The 21,288-nt window shown below is 32.4% G+C and overlaps 1 protein-coding gene across 2 annotated transcripts in view; it reads left to right on the top strand.

Moving 5' to 3' along the window:
• UNC13C (unc-13 homolog C) overlaps positions 1–21,288 on the top strand; it is a 533,240-nt gene that overhangs the window by 137,834 nt on the left and 374,118 nt on the right. For both annotated transcript variants that reach the window (XM_045555386.1, XM_045555388.1), the window contains exons 3-4: positions 16,116–16,138; positions 16,715–16,779. In XM_045555386.1, coding sequence (XP_045411342.1) covers positions 16,116–16,138; positions 16,715–16,779 — 88 coding nt within the window. The remainder of the gene's footprint in view (positions 1–16,115; positions 16,139–16,714; positions 16,780–21,288) is intronic.

Raw genomic sequence — 21,288 nt, forward strand, 5'->3', positions numbered from 1 at the left:
CATATATTAGAAAAACCACTGTACTGTCCTCCTCAGTGGTTGCATTAATTTATAATTCTACCAACAGCATAGAGGGTTCCCTTTTCTCCACATTGCCACCAGCATTTGTTATTCCCTTTTTGATAAAAGCCATTTTAAGTAGAGCAAGATGATATCTCACTGTAGCTTTGACTTGCATTTCTCTGATGACTAATGATGTTGAGCATTATTTCATATAACTGTTGGTTGTTTGTATGTCTTCTTTTGAGAAATGTCTATTCAGATTCTTTGCCCATTTTTTTAATCATATTATTTTATTTTTTTTCCTGTTGTTAGAGCTCCTTATATATTCTAGTTATTAATCTCTTGTCAGATAGGTAGTTTGTAAATATTTTCTACTATTCTGTGGATTGTGTCTTCCTTTTGTTGATTGTTTGCTTTGCTATGCAGAAATTTTTTTAGCTTTATGTGATCCCATTTGTCCAATTATGCTTTGATTGCCTATGCTTTGAGGATATTACTCAAGAAGTCCTTGCCCAGACCAATGTCCTGAAGCATTTCCCCAATGTTTTCTTTTAGCAGTTTCATAGTTTCAGGTCACAGATTTAAGTCTTGATTCCATTTTGATTTTATTTTTGTGTATGGTGGGAGATAAGCATGTGGTTTCATTCTTCTGATTATGGATGTCCAGTTTTCCCAGCACCATTTGTTGAAGAGACTGTCCTTTCCCCAGTGTATGTTCTTGGCACCTTTGTCAAAACTAAGTTCACTATAGATGTATGGGCTTATTTCTGTGTTATCTATTCTGTACCATTGATCTATGTATCTATTTTTATGTCAGTACCACACTGTTTTGGTTACTACAGCTCTGTGATACAATTTGAAGTCAGATAATGGGATTCCTTTAGTTTTATTCTTTTTGCTCAGGATGGCTTTGGCTATTCTGAGTCTATTGTCATTGCATTTAAATTTTAGTATTATTTTTTTTTATTTCTGTGGAGAAGGTCATTGATATTTTGATGGGTATTGTATTGAATCTGTAGATTACTTTGGGTAGTATGGACGTTTTGATGATATTAATTCTTCCAATCCATGAGTGTGGAATGTCTTTCCAATTTTTTGTGCCATCTTCAATTTCTTTCATCAAAGTTTTATGATTTTCATTATAGAGATCTTTCACTTATTTATTTAAGTTTATTCCTAGGTATTTCATTTTATCTGTAGCTATTGTAAATGGGATTATTTTTTTGATTTCTTTTTCGGTTTGTTTACTGATGGCATATAAAAGTCTGCTGATTTTTGTATGTTGATTTTATATCCTGTAATTCTACTGAATTTGTTTATTAATTCTAATAGTTTTTGAGTGGAGTCTTTAGGTTTCTCTAGATATAAGATTATATCATCTGCAAATAAGATAATTTGACTTCTTCCTTTCTAAATTAGATGCCCTTTATTTCTTTCTCTTGTCTGGTTGCTTCAGCTAGAACTTTCAGTACTATGTTGAATAACAGTGTGAACATGGGCATCCTTATCTTGTTCTAGATCTTAGAGCAAAGGCTTTCAGCTTTTCCCCATTCAGTATGATACTAGCTGTGGGTCTGTCATATATAGCTTCTATCATGTTGAAATAAGTTCCTTGTACATACAGGTTTTTGAGAGTTTTTAACATGGAGGGATGTTGAATTTTACCAAATGCTTTTTCAGTATCAATTGAATTGATCATATCGGTTTTTTTCCTTCATTCTCTTGATATGATGTATCACATTGATTGATTTGCGTATCTTGAGTCATTCTTGTATCCAGGGATGAATCTCACTTGATCATGATAAATAATCTTTTTAATAAGTTGTTTAATTCAGTTTGCTAGTATTTTGTTGAGGATTCTTGCATTTATGTTCATCAGAGATACTGGCTTAGAGTTCTCTTTTTTGTGGTGTCTTTGTCTGGTTTTAGTATCAGGGTGATATAGACCTTGTACAATGAGGTTGAGGGAATTCCCTCCTCAATTATTCTGAATAGTTTAAGTAGGATTGGTATTAATGTTAGTTCTTTGAATGCTTGGTAGAATTCAACAATGAAGCCAACGGGTCCTGGGCTTTTCTTTGATGGGAGACTTTTTAGTACTGCTTCTATCTTGTTACTTGTTATTGGTTTACTTAGGTTTTAGATTTCTTCCTTGGTCATTCTTGGTAGGTTGTACATGTCTAGGAATTTATCAATTTGTTCTAGGTTTTCCACCTTATTGGCATAAAATTTATCATAGTATTAATAATCTCTAATGATCCTTTGGATTTCTGAAGTATCAGTTGTAATGTCTTCTTTTTCATCTCTGATTTTATTTAATTGGTCTTCTCTCTTTTTTTCTTAGTCTGGCTAAAGGTTTGTCAATTTTGTTTATCTTTTCAAAAAATCAACTTTTCATTTCATTAATTGTGTTGGGGTTTTTTGTTTCAATTTCACTTATTTCTGCTCTGATCTTTATTATTTATTTACTTTTAATTTTGGATTTGGTTTGCTCTTATTTTTCTAGTTAGGTTGTTTATTTGAAACTTTTTTGATGTGGATACTTATTACTATAAACTTTCCTCTTATTACTGCTTTTACTGTATCCCATAGGCTTTGATATGTTGTGTTTTCATTTTCATTTGTTTTGAGAAATTTTTAAATTTTCTTCTAAATCCCTTCATTGACCTACTGGTCATTCAGGAGCATATTTCTAAATTTCCATGTGATGGTATATTTTTCAGCGTTCATTTTGTTATTGGTTTCTAGTTTTATTCCATTGTGGTCAGAAAAAAATAGTTGGTATGATTTTAAGTTTTTTAGAACTTTTTTAAGACTTGTTTTGTGTCCAAACATATGGTCTATCCTGGAGAATGATTCATGAGCTGAGGAGAAAACTGTGTATTTTGCAGCTGTTGGATGAAATGTTCTGTAAATATCTATTAGGTTTATTTGATACATAGTACAGATTAAGTCCAATGTTTCTTTGTTGATTTTCTCTGGATGATCTGTCCAATGCTGAAAGTGGAGAGTTGAGGTCTCTGACAATTATTGTATTGAGGGCTCTCTCTCTCTTTATCTCTGATAATATTTGCTTTATATATCTCGGTGCTCTGGTGTTGGGTTCATATATATTTAGAATTGCTATAGCCTCTTGCTGAATTGACCCCTTTGTCATTATATAATGACCTTCTTTGTCTCTTTTTACAGTTTTGGTCTTGAAATATATTTTATCTGATAGAAGTATAGCTATTCCTGCTCTTTTTTAGTTTCCATATGCATGGAATACCTTTTTCCATTCATTTCTTTTGAGTCTATAGGTGAAGTAGGTTTGTTGCAGACAATACATAATAAGCTCTTATTTTTTTTATCCATTTAGCCACTTTGTCTTTTGATTGAAAAGTTTAGTCCATTTACATTCAATGTTATTATTGGTAGATATGGATTTACTTCTGCCATGTTGTTATTTGATTACTGTTTGTTCGGTTATCTTTTTTTTTTTTTTTTTGGTTGGTTCTATTTATTGTTATATTTGTGACACACCCCTACTGATGGGAGTGGCCTCATTACTGCTGAGAAGTAGTGAAAGTCCTGACTCTCAACTAGGCCTCTTCTAATACCACTCTAGTAAGAAAGGGAAGGATGTCTCCATAACTGCTTCTTTAGGATGAAGTTCAAGCTTTCTGTCTCAAGATCTCTAGCTAATCTGCTGCCTTCTGTCCCATTTTCAGAGTTTCTTATATTTGTTGTACATATCATGGCCAGACTTCTTAGCTGCATTTGGTGGGAGTAACAGGGATAATGGATCTATCTATTCTTCCTACAAGTAGAAATTCCACTCATAGATTTTATTTTGTTACAGTGCTATTTTATCTCTGACATAAACACAACTTGACTAAATGTGGACACACATACACACATGTGCACTGCCAGATTAATTGAAAAATTTTCTTTAGGTCTTTGTTCATTTATGATACTGTTACATAATTGTACCATGTACTGTCTTTTCCTAATTTCAGTATCAAGCTTATGCTAACCTTAGCAAATTAATTGGGCACATTTCCTTCTGTTTTCATTCTGCATCTATCCTAATTCTAAAGTCAAATTTGTACTACATTGAGATTATCTATTTTAAAAAGATTTGATAAAACTTATCTTTAGAACTACTTAATATTCTTTCTTGAGATTTTCTTACTGATTCAATTTCTTTAACAATTATTGGTTTGTTTAGTTTTTCTATTTTTGAGTAAATTTTGGTATCTTTTAGAAAATTTATATTAATATTTTAGTAATTTAATGATTTTTAGTAATGGGTAATGGAAATTACCTAATTTTTTAAGTTGCAACATCAATTGGCATAAAGATTTCATAGCATACACTTTGAACTTTTTAAAATCTTCACTGTATCTTTAATTATATACATTTATATAATGTTTATATGTAACTTCTGTCTTCTTAATCAGTCTTGCTAAAGTTTCATGCTTTTATTATAGTGTTTGTAAAATGTTTTTGTTCATACCTATTTTCCATATCATAATTTTACCTCATTATTTTCCTTCTTTTCTTTACTACCCCTTTATTTTCTTTGGGTTTATACTATGGTTCTTGTTTTTAGCTTCTTGAGTTGCATTTTTACTTCATCTGTTTTAATTTTTATTATATTTGAAGCATATTTTTAGATTATAACCTTCCATTACATTAGATTTATTCCACAGGTATATGTATGCATATGATATGTTTGTGTGCATTTAATTTTAATTTAGTTATAAATAGTTTATCATTTCCATTGTGATTTTTCACTGTAAATCATATTAGGGCATATTTTTAAGTTTCCAAATACAAGTTTTCAAAATTTTTGTTGTTTTTAAAATTACCAATCCATTATTGTTTTCTTATTTGGTTGGTCGTTTTGATATTACTTCTATGGGATATTTTGAGGCTTCTTTTGTGGCTAAGTGCATCATTAATTTTTAATAATATTTTATGTGAAAAGGATGAAAGTATTTCAGTTTTGGTATGCATTCTGAGCTCACACCTAGATGTGATACAAGCTTTAGGTTCCTATTTCTCATAGGTAAGTCTTTCCATTCATGTCCCAAGATGGATAGAAAATGTCCTTATTGTTTCTCTATTTCCATAGATAATTCTTACCTCATGCATTTATATTTTATGAGTGTATTTATACTATATTCTTTTTGCTTTATCCAGGTAGCTCCAGAAAGTTTTAGCATTTCTTGTATACAGATTCTGTTGTGTGGGCTTACTTATATAAAAGTTGCATGAGGAATAGCAATATTTATCTTTGCTTTTCAAGTATTGTCTCACCTGCTCTAGCACAGTGCCTAGAATTTAGGGGGCACTTCATGGATGATATATGAATTATGAATAAATAAAATGTTTCAACACTCCTATGAGCAATTTTGGCTTTTACTACACTCGCTATTAATTTTGAGTTGCTGCTTCATTTGTGTTAATTGGGAAATTACATTTGATTTTGAGCTTAAATATTTTTCAAAGTTGTAAAAGTTATGTTATCTAGCATTTGTGTGTTTGTATAGAATTGTTGTATTTATGGACCAGAGAGCAGAATCCTACTATATTTTATTCTGCCTTATTGTCCAGAGGACTGGAATGGATTTTTTAAAAACAGAAAATAAAATTCTGATCATGTTATATGCCATTCTCTTACTTGAAAATAATCTGTGATTCCATGCTGGAAACAGGATATAATTTAAATTGCTTAATATAGTAATTCCCCCCTGCCCTATCTGTGGTTTTGCTTTCTGCATTTTCATTTACCTATAATTAACTTCAGTCTGAAAATATGGAAAATTCCATAAATAAACATTTCGTAGGTTTAAAATTGTGTGTCTTTCTGAGCAGTGTGATGAAATCTCACACATCTCGCTTTGTCCTTCTTGGGACATGAATCGTCCCTTCGTCCAGCATATCTGTGCTGTGTATACTACCCACCATTAGTCACTTAGGAGCCATCTCAGTTATCAGATCAAAAACACGCAGTATCTCTAGGGTTTAGCACTATCCTAGGTTTCAGGCACACACTGGAGGTTTTAGAGTATATATCCTGTGGATTTGGGAGCCTGCTATAGGACACACAAGGACTTTCATGTTATGAACCCTATTAATCTACATTTCATTTCTTGTAATTCTTTCCTGTGGCACTCCCTTGTTTTAATTTCTAACATTACACTCTTTCAAGCTTCAGTACCTTTTGAAATCCTCTTCCCTCTGCAAAGAATACCTTCAAACATCTGACAAAACCTACTCATAAATCATCTCTCCCATGGGTCCTTTACAAACCCAATGTTCTCTTTGGCTAAAGTTAGGGGATCTTCTCTGCACTCCCATATCACTTTGTTCATATTTTTCACGTATCTTTATCATGTTGTATTGTTATTGTAACTCAGTTTTTCAGGTTACACTCAAGACTGTAAGTGAGCAATCAATGGTGTGTGAGATATGAGATAAATCAGCCTTAATCTTTCACTCAGCAGCTATCCAGTTGCATCCATAATTATGCTTGAAATATGCACCATGCCTAAGTGCTTTTTTTGGCATGGAAGAATAACACCTCACAAGACAGTTAAAAGAATTCCATAAAAGAGCAGGTAAAGTTTTTTGCAGACATTCTAGCACGCACTAGCTACTCTATAAAGGATAATGGCATCAGCAATTCTCTGATTACTTTAATGGCTTTTCTCTGCACTGTTTTCAGCTCCCATGTGATGACATTCAGATATACACGTTTTAAAACTCATATCTTTTTTGATATGGTGGCAAATAAAGAAAACAATTTTCAAATAAGATAGCGAATAATATATTATCACCAGTGGAAAATTTATACTGTCTTATCATTGAAGGACTTTAGAACAAAGAAGTTTAAGGGAATTCCTAAGCTAGATGGAATAGAACTCAAATTATTTATGAACTTGGAGATCTCTTCCATTCAAATTTCCTTCGAAAAGCATGTTATGATAGGGGTAAAATATCAAGGAAGGAAACACAACTTTTTTTACTTTTATCTTAGAAAACTTGAAATTGATTATATATGTTTTAAATTTAGGCATTAGATATTAATTTTAAATATTTATTTTTGGAGGTAACTAGTGAATAAATATTTCTTATTATGGTAAAAATTCACTACACACACCAAAACAAAACTACAGGATTTAGAGCTAGAAGCTGAGATGCTCATCAAACTTTCTTATTTTACTTACAAGTGAACGAAAACTGAGGATTAGGGAGGTGACATGTTGCCTTACATTACATTCGAATGTCATTTTGAGGACTAGCACCTCTGAAGGATCTAATTCTTAGGTGACACACATATATGATACGCATTCCTATATACTCATGATTTTAGTTTTATAGGTTCCCATGTAGTGTGATTGAATAGAATAATGCTGTTCACCTAGTAAATAGTTCATTGGGTTTTTTTTTTTTTATTTTAACTAGTTCATGGAATTCTGAGACATTAAAAATGTATAGCCACTGGAGCCTCACTTTAATCCCATTTATAGAGGAGATTTCACTATAAAGTAGATGGATACACCATCATCCAGCATTAACGACATTAGATTGCTGAACTATAAAATGACCTTGTTGTGAGATGATATGATTTCCAAGATCAGGAACATTGGAAACAGCATTATACGGAGTATCCAGCATGTAATTTCAGGGGATTAACCACAATTTGACTAAGCAAAACAACTATATGGACAATGAAAGGCAGTTTATCAGGGAACAAAGCCTTTATGTATGTGTGTATTTCTATGTGTACATATAAACATATTACATATATGATTGTATAAATACATATGTATGTGTATATTTTTATGTATTTTGTGTATATATCTCATGTCTTTTATATAGAATGTCTTTTGTTCTTTTGGGTAGATGCCCAGTAATGGGATTGCTGGATCTAATGGTAGTTCTACTTGTATCTCTTTGAGATATCGCCATATTACTTTCCACAGAGATTGCAATAGTTTGCAGTCCCACCAGCAGTGTATGAGTGTTCCTATCTCTCTGCATCCACACCAAAATTTACTGTTTGGGGACTTTTTGATAAAGGCCATTCTCACTGGAGGTAAATCATATCTCATCGTGGTTTTGATTTGCATTTCCCTGATGATTAGAGATGTTGAACTTTTTTTCATGTTTGTTAGCCATTAGTCTGTCGTCTTTTGAAAAGTTTCTGTTCATGTCCTTTCCCCACTTTTCGATTGTGTTGTTTGATTTTTTTCTTGCTGATTTTCCTTAGCTCCTTATAGATTCTAGTTATCAGCCCTTTATCGGATGTGTAACATGGAAATATTTTCTCCCATTCTGTAGGTTGTCTGTTTGCTCTTGTGACAGTTTTTTTTGGCTGTACCAGAAGCTTTTTAATTTGATCAGGTCCCATTTATTTATTTTTGTTGTTGCTATGATTGCTTTTGGGGTCTTCTTCACAAATTCTTTGCCTAGGCCAATGTCTATTAGAGTTTATAAGTCTTCTTTAAAAAAAACGTCTATTTGGGTCCTTGGCCAGTTTTTAAATCAGGGTATTTGTTTTTTTTTTTCTATTCAGTTGTATGAGTTCTTTATATATTTTTTATATCCCTTATCAAATATATGGTTTGCAAATATTTTTCACATTCTAGAGGTTGTCTTTTCCTTTTGTTGATTGTTTCCTTTGCCACGTAGAGGATTTTTAGTTTGAGACAGTCTTTTTCACTTATTTATTTTCACTTTCATTGCCTGTGGTTTTGGTGTCAATATCCAAAAAAAAAAAGTCATTGCCATGATCATGTGTTTTTTTCCCTAAATTTTCTCTTGGGGTTTTATGGTTTCAGGTCTTACATTTAAATCTTTAATACATTTTGAGTTAATTTTTGTATATAGTATTAAAAAAAGGTACAATTTTATGCTTTTGCATATGGATATACAGTTTTCCCAGTACTATTTATTGAATAGATTTTCTCTCTTCATTGTATATTTTTGACATTCTTATCAAAGATTAGTTGACCATAAGTGTGTAGGTTTATTTCTTGGGTCTCCTTTCTATTGCATTGGTCTATGTTTCTGTTTTTATGCTGGTACCATCTTGTTTTGATTACCATAGCCTTGTAATATTGTTTGAAATCAGGATGTGTGATGCCTCCAGCTTTGTTCTTTTTTTTTTTTTATCAAGATTACTTTGGCTGTTTGGGAACTTTTATGGTTCTGTATGAATTTTAGAACTTTTTAAAATTAATATTTCTGTGAAAAAATGCCTTTGTAATTTTTGATAATGTTTACATTGAATCTGAATGATGCAGTTTTCCAATCCATCAACACAGGGATATCTTCCCATTAATTTGTGTCATCTTCAATTTCTTTCAACAGTGTCTTGCAGTTTTTAGTGTATCATTACAGTTTTCAGTGTACAGATCTTTCACCTCCTTGCTTAAATTTATGTGTAAATATTTTTGGTACAACTATAGATGGGAATGTTCTCTTTATTTCTTTTTCAAAAAATTTGTTGTTGGTGTATAGAAATGCTACTAATATTTACACTTGGTCTTAGCCAAAAGGCTGAGATGCAATAAAACACTACTAGTTTTTGTATGTTGATTTTGTACCCTGCCACTTTACTGAATTTTTAAATTAGTTTTAATAGGTTTTGGTGGAGTCCTTAGGCTTTTCTATATATAAGACTGTGTTACCTGCAAACAGAAACAATTAATCTCTTTCTTTCAAATTTAGATGCATTTTTGTTTTCTTATCTGATTGCTCTGGCTAGGACTTCCAGTACTATGTTGGATAGAAGTAGTGAAAATGGCCACCCTTTTCTCATTCCTGATCTTAGAGGAAAAGCTTTCAGCTTTTCACTGTTGAGTATGATGTTCGCTGTGGGATTATTCTACATGACTTTTATTATGTTGAGGTATATTCCCTCTATACGTAATTTGTGGAGAGTTTTTATCATGACAGGATGTTTAATTTCATTAAATGCTTCTCCCACACCTATTGAGATGATTATATATATTTTTTTCCTTCATTCGGTTAATGTGGTTTATCACATTTATTGACTTGCATATGTTGAATCATCATTGCATCCCAGGGGTAAATCCCAATTGGTCATGGTATGTAATCCTTTTAATGTGCTGTTGAATTTAGTTTGCTAGTATTTTGTTGAGGATTTTTTGTATCTATGTTTATCAGGAATATTGGCCTGTAATTTTCATCTCTTGTAGTATCTTTGTCTGGCTTTGATGTAAATGTAATTCTGGCCTTATAAAAGGAGGTGGTAGTGTTCCCTCCTCTTCACATTTTTGGGAGCATTTCAGAAACACTAATGCTAATTCTTCTTTAAATATTTGGTAGAATTCACCGATGGAACCATCTTGCCCTTGACTTTTCTTTGTTGGGAGGTTTTTCATTACTTCTTCAATCTCCTTACCTATTATTGATCTATTCTGATTTTCTATTTCTTCATGTTTCCATCTTGGTAGGTTGTATGTTTCTAGTAATTCATCCCTTTCTTCTAGGTTATCCAATTTGTTGTCATATTATTGTTCATAGTGGTCTTTATGATCTTTTGTATTTTTGGTGTCAGTTGTGATGTTTTCTATTTCTTTCATAATTTTGAGTCTTTTTTTTTCTTGGTTAGTCTAGCCAAAGCTTTGTCTATTTTGTTTATATTTAAAAAAATGACTTGTTCATCTATCTCTTCCATTGTCTTTGTAGTCTCTATTTAATTTATTCCTGCTCTAATAGTTATTATTTCCTTCCTTCTGCTAACTTTGAGCTTAATTTCTTCTTTTTATAGTTCTTGAAGTGCAAATTTAGGTTGTTTGAGATTTTTTCTTAATGTAGACTATTATTGCTATAAATTTCCTTATTAGAATTGCTTTTGCTGTATCCTATAAGTTTTGGTATGTTGTGTTTCCATTTTTATTTGTCTCTAGATACTTTTTGATTTCACTTTTGATTTCTTCTTTTACCCATTGGTTGTTCAGAAGTATGTTGTTTAATTTCCATCTATTTGTGAATTTTCTAAAGTTCATCTTGTTATTGATTTTTAGTTTCACATACTGTGCTTAGAAAAGCTTATTGATATGATTTCAGTCTTTTAATTTTTTAAGCTTTGTTTTGTGGTTCAATGTAATCTATACTGGAGATTGTTCCATGTGCACTTGAGAGGAATATGTATTCTGATGCCATTATATAAAATGTTGAGTCATTTTTAAATTAAAAAATATGGTTATTAAATAAGCTTGGAAAATATGAAAGAGAGTTAAAAAGAATATTTTATTCTACTATTGAAGTTGAACAATTGTTAACATTTTGGTGATGTTCTTTTCAAGGCTTTTTCTATGTATAACTGCTCTTGTTTTTCATAGTTATACTATAAACACGTTATTTCCTCATTTTCATTTCATAAGCTATAAAAATTTCTTATATTTTCATTTAGTCTTTAAACGCATTGATTTTAATGGTCATAAATTATTGCATCAAGGTCATGGAACGTAATTTTCATCCCATAATGTCTAGACTTGATTAGGTATGTTTTCCCAGTGTTTTTCTGATAAATAATGAAGCAATGCTGATCCTCGCACATGAATTTTTTTTCAGTGTTTAAAATTATATTAGTTTACTAGGACTGCCATAACATAGTATCACAAACAGAGTGGCTTAGAACAACAGAAATTTATCATTTTAGAGTTCTGGAGGCTAGAAGTTTAAGTTCAACATGTTGGCAGGGCCGTACTTCCTCTGATGGTATTAGGGAAGGATCTGCCTAGGCCTCTCTCCAAGTTTCTGACAGTTGCTTGGCTTGTGGCAGCCTAACTCCAGTCTTTACATGATGTACTGCCTGTGTGTGCATCTTTCTGTAAATTTCTCCTTTTTATAAGAGCACTAGTCACATTGAACTAGGGGCCCACTCTGCTCTAGGATGACCTCATTTTAACTAATTATATCTACAGAGACCCTATTTTCCAATAAGGCCACATTCTGAGGTACTAGAGGTTAGGACTGTAACACATAAATTTGGGGGAGGGTACACAATACAACCCATAACAAAAATAACCTTCTTAGCATCAGTTTCCGAAAATGGAATATCAAAACAGTTTATTGATAGACATCACTAAAAGTTTTTGAAACTTTTATTATAATTTTACTCTCATCAACTATGCATGATGGTGTTTGATTCATAGTATTCTCAGTAGCCTTGGGGATTATTTTCATTATCATTAAAATTAACATATTTAATATTCACTGATTTTGTAATCATAATTAGGCATAGTTCTAATAAACTGGATAATTTTTCATGCTTATTAACCATTATTGCATTACAATTTGTTAATTATCTATTATTTCTAAATTTGAACATCTATTCTCATTTTATAAACATGGCTTATAAAATAGGTTATTATAACATAGGTTTTGTAAATTTTTTTTCTCTTTTTACTTGTTTTCTTTTACTTTAATCATTTTATATTTCTTTAATATATATGGAATTTGGTGGCACATGAATGAAATGAGGATACAGTTGAATATTACAGAAATATAACCAATTATGTAAGTGCCATTTTCTGACTAGTGCTTGTCTTTATCTTTTATAAAAGTGTTTCCTTTCTTAATCATTGAATTCTTAAGTATAAGAGTATCTTGTTATATTTTATTTCACTGAGCTTTTTGTCTATTATTTTGCCAAGTGCTTTTAATCTATTATACTGTTTAGCTGTTACAGATTTTTTAGTATTTTTTTGTTCTCCTCATAATGTTCATTTTTAAAAGTCTTAGATATTTTCACTTGTTTATTAACCCAGTTACACTTAAAATTAGGATAATTTGAAGTTACAACAACCTGCCATTAGGATCTTGACTGTTAAATCTATGAATTTGTTAGTTTATAATCCATTCTCCTTGTATAGGGAGATGAAATAATATTTTCCTTTCTTCAGATTTTTAGATACTTCCAGAAAGTGGTATAGCTTATTAAAGTTGCTCATTTAATAATCAGAAACATTTATTGGTCATCTGCTATATTTCAGGAATGTGATAGAAGCTAAGAAAAAGAGCTTTAAAAAACAGACTATCATTAAGGAGCTCAAATATTGGGAGGATTGCAGATCAGGAAACTGACAAAGGATGTGCATTAGCAGAGAGGAACACACAGGACACAATGCTCAACACAGGACCACAAACCCAGGAGAAGTGTGACAAGTTTCCAGGAGAGGGGGTTTTACTTCGGCTGAGTTTTGGAGGATGACAGGCAGTTAGATGAGGAAGGGAAAAAGTTTTTCTAGAGAAAGCAAACAGCAAATGCAAAGTCCTATAGATTTCAGTCAGAGAGCATGGCACAGAAATGGAACTTTGAGAATATAATTGTGACTGAAGTTTAGGATGTGAATGAGAAATGATGAGTCATGAGACTGCAGTAGGCATGGATTTGATGTTCTTTCAAGATGGCATTGTGTGTTGTCGGTGGGTTTTAAGAGTGGCATAATCATATCTATATCTAGAAACGTTTCACTGTAGAATATAGCAGGGAGAGAAGAAAGGAGTCAAAGCGAACAAAAAGGCTTCACTGATAATTAATAAATATGTATTCAGTAAATGAGCAAATGAATGAAACATTGAATGAGTCAATGTATTACCAGATTTAGCAGCTGAAAGGTAATTGATGACTGGGAAGATTGCATTCATTTAGTAGAATGGTTTAGATGGAAGACAGCTATCAACGGGAGTCAATGAAAACAAATTACTCATTCAGAGTATTAGATATTTGAAATCAGATCTCTGTTCATTGTTTTCCAACTAGTTATGGCTAGTATATAGGAAATAACATTATTATTTTGTTTATGGTTTGAATATATAGTTTCTTTAACTATTTTAATTACACTAACAGTTTGCCAGGTGATTTTATTTTGTTTTCATTCCTAGATATAAAGTTATAATTCTTAAAAATAGTAACAACTTTTTTTATCCTGCCTTCTGATATTTATATTGTTTATTGTTTTTATTTCAGAATTTTACAGGGGCACATAAGTTTTGGTTACATAATTTGCTTTTGTACAGTTTGAGTCAGTTATAAGTTTTTTAAAAATATATTGGCCAGAATTTCCAGAAATAAATTGAAATGACATTTGTGATCAGTTTTGTTTTGCTTTTAATTATTATGGCACTACCCTAATATTTTACACAGAATTTGATAATTCGGAAAGTAACATTTTTGTAACACATTAAATTTAAGGAAAACCCATTCCAATCCTATTTAAAGGGTTTTTAAAAATTATTTAGAAGGTTTTGGAATTTTCCCAAATGACTTTTTGGCGCCTAATCAGATATGTATTTTCTGACCAATTGAGTTGTTAAATTAGTTATTCCATGATTTAAATCATACTTGGATTAAATTTTCCTTGGATATGATATATTATTCTTCTGAAATAATGCTGAATTTTATTTGCTATATTTTATATAGTACTTTAAAATATTTATGGCCATAAATTTGTCTTTTATTACTTTATAATGTACTGTACCCTGTTTTGTATTTGAAGATATAAGCCTGAGATATTATAAAATCTGCACAAAAATATTTAATTATGGTAATTAAGCAATCTATACTTAATAAGTCAAGAAAACCAATACATTTCAGATTTTCATCAGTAAGGTCATCATTGAGCTACATGACCTTGGGCAAATCTTTATCTTTCTGGGGCTCATCTATATCAACAAGGGGTTTGGACTAAATGAATTCCAAGATCACTCCAGCTCTAGCATTCTGCCAACATATTCATAGAGAAGTTTCTCCAGCTTTATGCTAGCAAGCAAACCTAAATTAATAAGTTTAAGAGTAATAGTACTGTGTAAGGTAGTAATAGATCATGTCCTATGACCCTGGCAGGTTTAGGCCTAAGTTTAAAATAAACAAACAAACAAATAAAAATAAAACCTTAATAGTCTATTCTTGGGTCCATGAGCAGTTAGAACTGAAAATTGTTGGCCCTGTGATTTATCTAATATTGCATTTGTAGACTATGGACCAATCACCCGTCTTTGTTTTGTTCAGCTCACCTGAAACATTGGGTCTAAAGACCACCAGGTGGGAGATCAGGAGCCTTGGATTTTTGTCCCATTTCTACCATTTACTAGCTTTGTGACCTTAATCAAGTCACCTAACCACTTCAGGAATCAGTTTTCTTATTTGTAAGCTGACAACAGTTTAATTAATTTTTTATCTCTCAAGTTCTATAATATGAGTATCCATAAATAAATGATCCCTTAATAATATGAATTTAATTACATAGTCACCTGAAGTTTACTTTCACAAATATTGATCTTAATTGATCCTCTCAATAATGTTGTGAGGCAATTAGGCAAAGTACTTGTGACCTTATTTTAGAATGGACCTAGATGCAGCAGTTCTCAACCTTTTTGGCACCAAGGACCGGATTTATGGAAGACAATTTTTCCACAGACCTGGGGTGGGGGTGGGGTTTTGGGATGATTCAAGTGCATTACGTTTATTGTGCACTTTATTTCTATCATTATTACATTGTAATATATAATGAAATAATTATATAACTCCCCATAGTGCAGAATCAGGGGGAGCCCTGAGCTTGTTTTTCTGCAACTAGACAGTCCCTCCTGGGGGTGATGGGAGATAGTGATTGTAAATACAGATGAAGCTTTGCTTACTCGTTCACCTGCCACTCAACTTCTGCTGTGTACCCCGGTTCCTAATAGACCATGGACCGGTACCAGTCCACAGCCCAAGAGTTGGGGACCACAGCTCTAAAGAATTTGATAGTTTGCCCAGTGTGTTTAGTAAGTGGCAAAGCCCTAGCTTGAGCCCAAAACTTCTAATTCTTCAATGTATTCTTTTCTTAATATGACATGTTGTCTTTCATTAAATTCCATAATCACCCTATTATATTTTTCAAGCATTCTGTTACATTTTTCAGCTCTTTAAATTATAAGAACCAACTATCCCTGTTCCCTTGGGGTTCTGCCTTGAAACTCTATTTATGATTTTAAACAATGTAACATATTAACACTTTGTTCATGTATATGTGTAAATGACTTTTTTGAAAAAGTACTCCATCTAACATGTGTCCCTTCTTTTCCTGATTCTCTTTCAGATAGCAGTTCTGTGGATGAAAAGGTTTTAAATCATGCTTTTTCTTCCCTCTTGAGGGATCTTGTCTTTTGTACATGTTTGTGACATATTAGACCTGTTTTGGTTCCTCTGTTTTAGTTGTGAAATGTGCATGCTGTCCCGGCTTTCCATCCTTTGGTTGTCCTTTAAGTGTGCTCCTGATGTGTTGCGTTTATGGAGAGCCCACACCTTGCCAGCTGCGCTTACTTTAGCTTACACTTGCCAACCTGGGGGTCTGCTACGGTCAAACACAGCATCTGTTCTTAAGTCTGGCTAATCATGACCTTCCTGACGGATTCATGATCTTCACCGCACATGTCAAGTTTTAAGGGCAAATAGTATTTGGAATATGATATATTTTCCTGGACTCTGCCAGTGCTTTTGTTTAAATGCTGACAGCTAATTTTAAAGCTTCCACTCACAAAAACACAGTAGCTTTGACTTGGAGCTGACCCTGCTTAGCATCTGTCATACTAGGTGTTCCGTGTGTAGTGCAGTTGACCCATGTCCCAAATTCACGTACATACAGCTGTAGTATGCTAAAAACCTCTTTGCTTTGTTTTTTCTCATTCTTCATTTAAGGCTCGAATAGTAAGTGGCAATGATTTGGGTGCTTCCAAATTCTCTGCTCTCCAGGTGTGTGGTGGGTAAGTACATTCATAACCTTTCTAATTCATTCTATTCCTTGATTATATTTGGCTGTGCTCGCAACATATTCATTTTGAATGCAGGATGTTGCATGATGGTATAATTAGCTAGCCTCACTCTTGCTTTCTTTTTTCACAATAAAGTAGCTTTTATAGGATTTTCTTTAAAAATAATGAGACACAAACACATGCTCATGACAAAAAAATCTAACAATATGAATATATAATTATATGTATAATTATATATATGGATATATGTGTAAGTCAGAATTCCCTAACTGGTTTAGCTGTTAACATTACCATTCTATACAGAAATAAAACCACACAGTTTTACATAAATAAATTCATATTAATACAATTAATGCTATCTTTTGATCTGCTTGTTTACACTTAATGATTTGTGCATGAACATTTTTTCATGTCAATAACTTATTGAATATAATTTGTACCATTATTTTTCATAGTTGCATACTATTGCATTTAATGGATTTATCAAAGTATTTAAAATTTAATCATAAAAATAATGCATAAACTTTATTCTCCATGGAAAATACTCAAATAAGAAACATCCTGTTTCATGCTAAAAGTTACAAACTGGTATCATTTGGGCATGAATATTCATAGGCCTTTTTCTCTCTGCTTACTGTTCATGTAAAATAAATAATTTTGCATTGTGATCTCTGTGCATTTTAACATAATTTAAGTGATTCTATACCTAAATACATAAGCACTAGTTTAATGCTGACTTTTTACCTGGTACTGTTATAATTATTTCCTGTATAATGACTCCTTTAATCCTTACAATGGCCTTATGAGGTAAGTACTATTTTGATCCTCAGTTTACAAATGAGGAAACCAATGCATAAAGCACTTGAAAATCTTTTTCTTGATACAGCTAATGAGTGGCAAAGTCAGTATTCAAGCTCGGTATAATTCTAGATTCTATGATCTTAATCATAATGCCATATTGCCTCTGCAACTTGGTTTTTCTTTTCTCTTTTCTTCCATTTAATAACATGCCTTGAAAAACTTTCCAATTCATTATTTTTAAGTGATGCAAATATTAAAACATTTATGTAATGTTTATTTGTTCATTCTTCTATTAGTGAATTTTCAAAATTATTTCTGTGTCCTTGTAAATAATATAGTAGTGAACATATAAAAGTTAGACATTTTAAAGTGTAATTTGTGGAACAAAGCTTATGTATAGTTTATATATATGTATATATATATATCTATATGCATATAGATATATACTAGATGTTTTATAAGTTTTAAAATTTACATTTATGTACAATATAAATAGAAGCAATATTTAGATACATATTAGTTACTTTTAGGTGAAAAGTTTCACAGTTCTGTTTTATAATACTCTCATTCTTTGAGAGTTAAACCCATCCATGTTACTTTTTTCAAATTTGAAGCTCCTGCAAAATAATATATATGAGTCATTTTTATTTTTATTTTCCCAAGTGATTAATATGTTATTTCTATTACATCTATAACTTCAATGTACTTAAAATAAATAGGTGAAGAATTACTCACATTCCTATTCTAATGTCACAGTAATTTAAATAAGTTATAAAAGCCAGCTGTGATCAAAGCTGTCAATGACTTATTCATAGAAATTCAGGTAATAAATAGACTGCTCTCTCTCCACTACCCCACACATTATTGTGTCTGTAAGTTAACTAAAAATAGTAACTTGGCCAATTAAATAAAATGATTACCTTAGAAAATAATTACATTGCATTCTAATTTAATTATGAAAAATATTATAAAATAGTGTCATGAGCCTGGAGGTTTATTTTAGTTTATGATCTTACCAACTCTGCAATTCCTCATCACATACAGCATTCATCACTTTGTAACAATTTGGTTTCCTGACTCATGGCTGAGTATGGACTTTTATCATTGTCAAAGCATCAGAGTTAATCTACATCCATGTTTTTGTTAGTTGCATGCAGTGTAAATGTCTAGCTAAAATAGGTCATCTTTATGTTTTGAATAGATACTTTCCATATTGTTATTTTTTCAGAAACCACCTCTTTCAAGGACTTTCCAGGGGATTTTGGAATTATGATATTATGGGAAAGGGTGATAATTTTCAGTCAACAAGAGAATTTGTCATTGTCTGACTGCTTATTTCCTCTTGAAGAACCTGAAGGGTATATTTAAATATGAACTTTCAATCAGAAGCTCTTTCTGAAGGATTTCCTTATTTTACTTTTCTTATATTTTTAAATATCTTTTTTAGTAAAATGAAATATTAGTAGTACTATAATTCCTGTCATATCACAAATTCTATTATCCTGAAAAACCGAGACTGGAGGAGACTTTCAAAATTGGAAGTCATTGCTGTTTCATGACAGTGCTACGACATTCTTCACTTTTCTGCCTTCATCATCCCTGATCAGTTCAAAGCCAAACCACATGCACCCTCCCCCTCCCCCTTCTCAAGTGTGAATGAAAGAACAATCTATACACACTGAAACCAGATAATGGAATTAATGATTCTGCTTTCTGATTGCTGCTCAGCTGTCTGTGCATTTCCTGTAAGTGTTTCTTGAAAATACATGCCAAACTTTATTCTGTTTTTCCCATCTGTCACAATAAAACTTCAGATGGGCTCTGGGAAAGGAATTGGGGGAAGGAGAGAGAAAAGGTGGACAGAAAATAAATAAATAAATGGAAAAGGGAGAAACCTGGAAGGATGCATATTTTGGTGAAATCAACAAATTCTGCATTTTACACCTTTTAGTAATTTTATAAGATTTTGGTCACTTTTGTAACATATGTAAGTTAAGAGTCACATATAAAGCATGTACCATGACAGTAGTAGAAGTACCAGAGGTTTATTGGAGGGAAATGTCTCAAAGATAAAATGGAGAGGCAGCAGAAGTGAGGAGAGCCTTTTCTGTGTTCCCACTTGTTTGCATCATTCCTATAGTATATATTAATCTTAGTTTCTTAAGTTATATGAATTTAACAAGATTCTTATCCTGCAACTTGATTTTAAGGTCTTAAGGAGCTTAAAGGAAGTCAGCTTGCTTAAACCATTGTAGGAGGAACAACCCAGTATCTCTTGGCTAGTTCAGAGAGTCTCTTAATTAAGAAAATGAAAGCAATAAGACCACCAACTTTCTCAAACCTATGGAACAAGAATGAGTTGCTGAGCCATTGACTTTCTATGGCCAAGAATACTGCTTATCCCATTTTGCCCTACCAGATCTCTTTAGTTCAAGGTCAGCTGAATGCTTCACTAGGCTCTGTTGGAGATTTCTCAGGAGCACTTGAAATCTTCTCTATTTAGAAAGACATGGGATCATTAGAGTACATTTTGATACCAGCCACAGACACTGGGCATTAGGCTGACTACTTCAGTGTGTGGATTGATGAGACATCACTACAACTATGGACCCTTTTAGTGGGAAATACCTTGTTGCATGGTATCTGTGGAATTAGGTAAAATTTGCTATCTATAATCTAAATCAGTCTTAGAAATACCATAGTTTTCTTGGGATAGACTATCAATAATTCCTTTTAGGCATATCTTTTCCTAAATAGATAGTGGCAAAAATTCATGAAACTAGTTCAAAGAATTAAGAAAATGGAACTGTCATACTCAAGCTACTAATAGCTCGTCGTTCACCACGTTATAGATTGGCAGCTTTTTCATCAGCTCACTTTCTGGCCTGAGTTTGTAGCTTAAAATTCTTTCTTGCTCAGTAATAGACCATAAATCCAGAAAGGACATTTGAGTATTACCCACAGTCGATCCAGTGATACTGTGTAAGACCCCCACCCATCCTCTGGTAATATTAGAGAATATATCCCTGTGTCTTTACACACATCCAAGAAACCTGATATCTACACTACTAGAGACCATGCTGTGTGCTCAAGAGGCAGATGATAGAAAATTTTTCCCCCAAATTGTATTTTTACTTCCATTATTAATAGTACTTAAGAATGTAAAACCTCAGGGTAATTCTGGGTTGTAGGCAAGGGCAAATTCAAACTTTACTGGTTATATAAAAGTCATGTCTTAAGGAAGATAGGTTTCTATTTTAGATCCAGAGGATTCATATGAACCCCACATGCATATCAACCCAGGATGTAGATAGTGGCCCTACTTCAGGGAAGGAAATCACAGCTGTCATCAACTCTGACACCTTTCATTTAGCCAGTCCCTGGCACTGGAGCCTTCACTTCCTGATACGCACAGCGTTAGTTAGCTCCTCAGAAAGGGCCTGTTTTCCTTTCATCTTTAGGTGACTGCCAATCAAAACAGACTCCACAAGAAATTGACCTTTCCCTGGCTTCTATGAACCACTAACTCTACCTCGTAGTATTTGAGACACACTTTAAAATTCTCCCAAATCATGTACTTTTAAGAGACTAGCATTTGGTAAGTCCATCTCACTTTTAGTGATGTAAATTATATCATATACCCAACTCCCGAGGACAGTCTTTTCTCAGTTTAAAAAACTAAGGCCACCAACATAAGCT

Source organism: Lemur catta, chromosome 1 (genome assembly GCF_020740605.2).
Source record: "Lemur catta isolate mLemCat1 chromosome 1, mLemCat1.pri, whole genome shotgun sequence".
NCBI lineage: Eukaryota > Metazoa > Chordata > Mammalia > Primates > Lemuridae > Lemur > Lemur catta.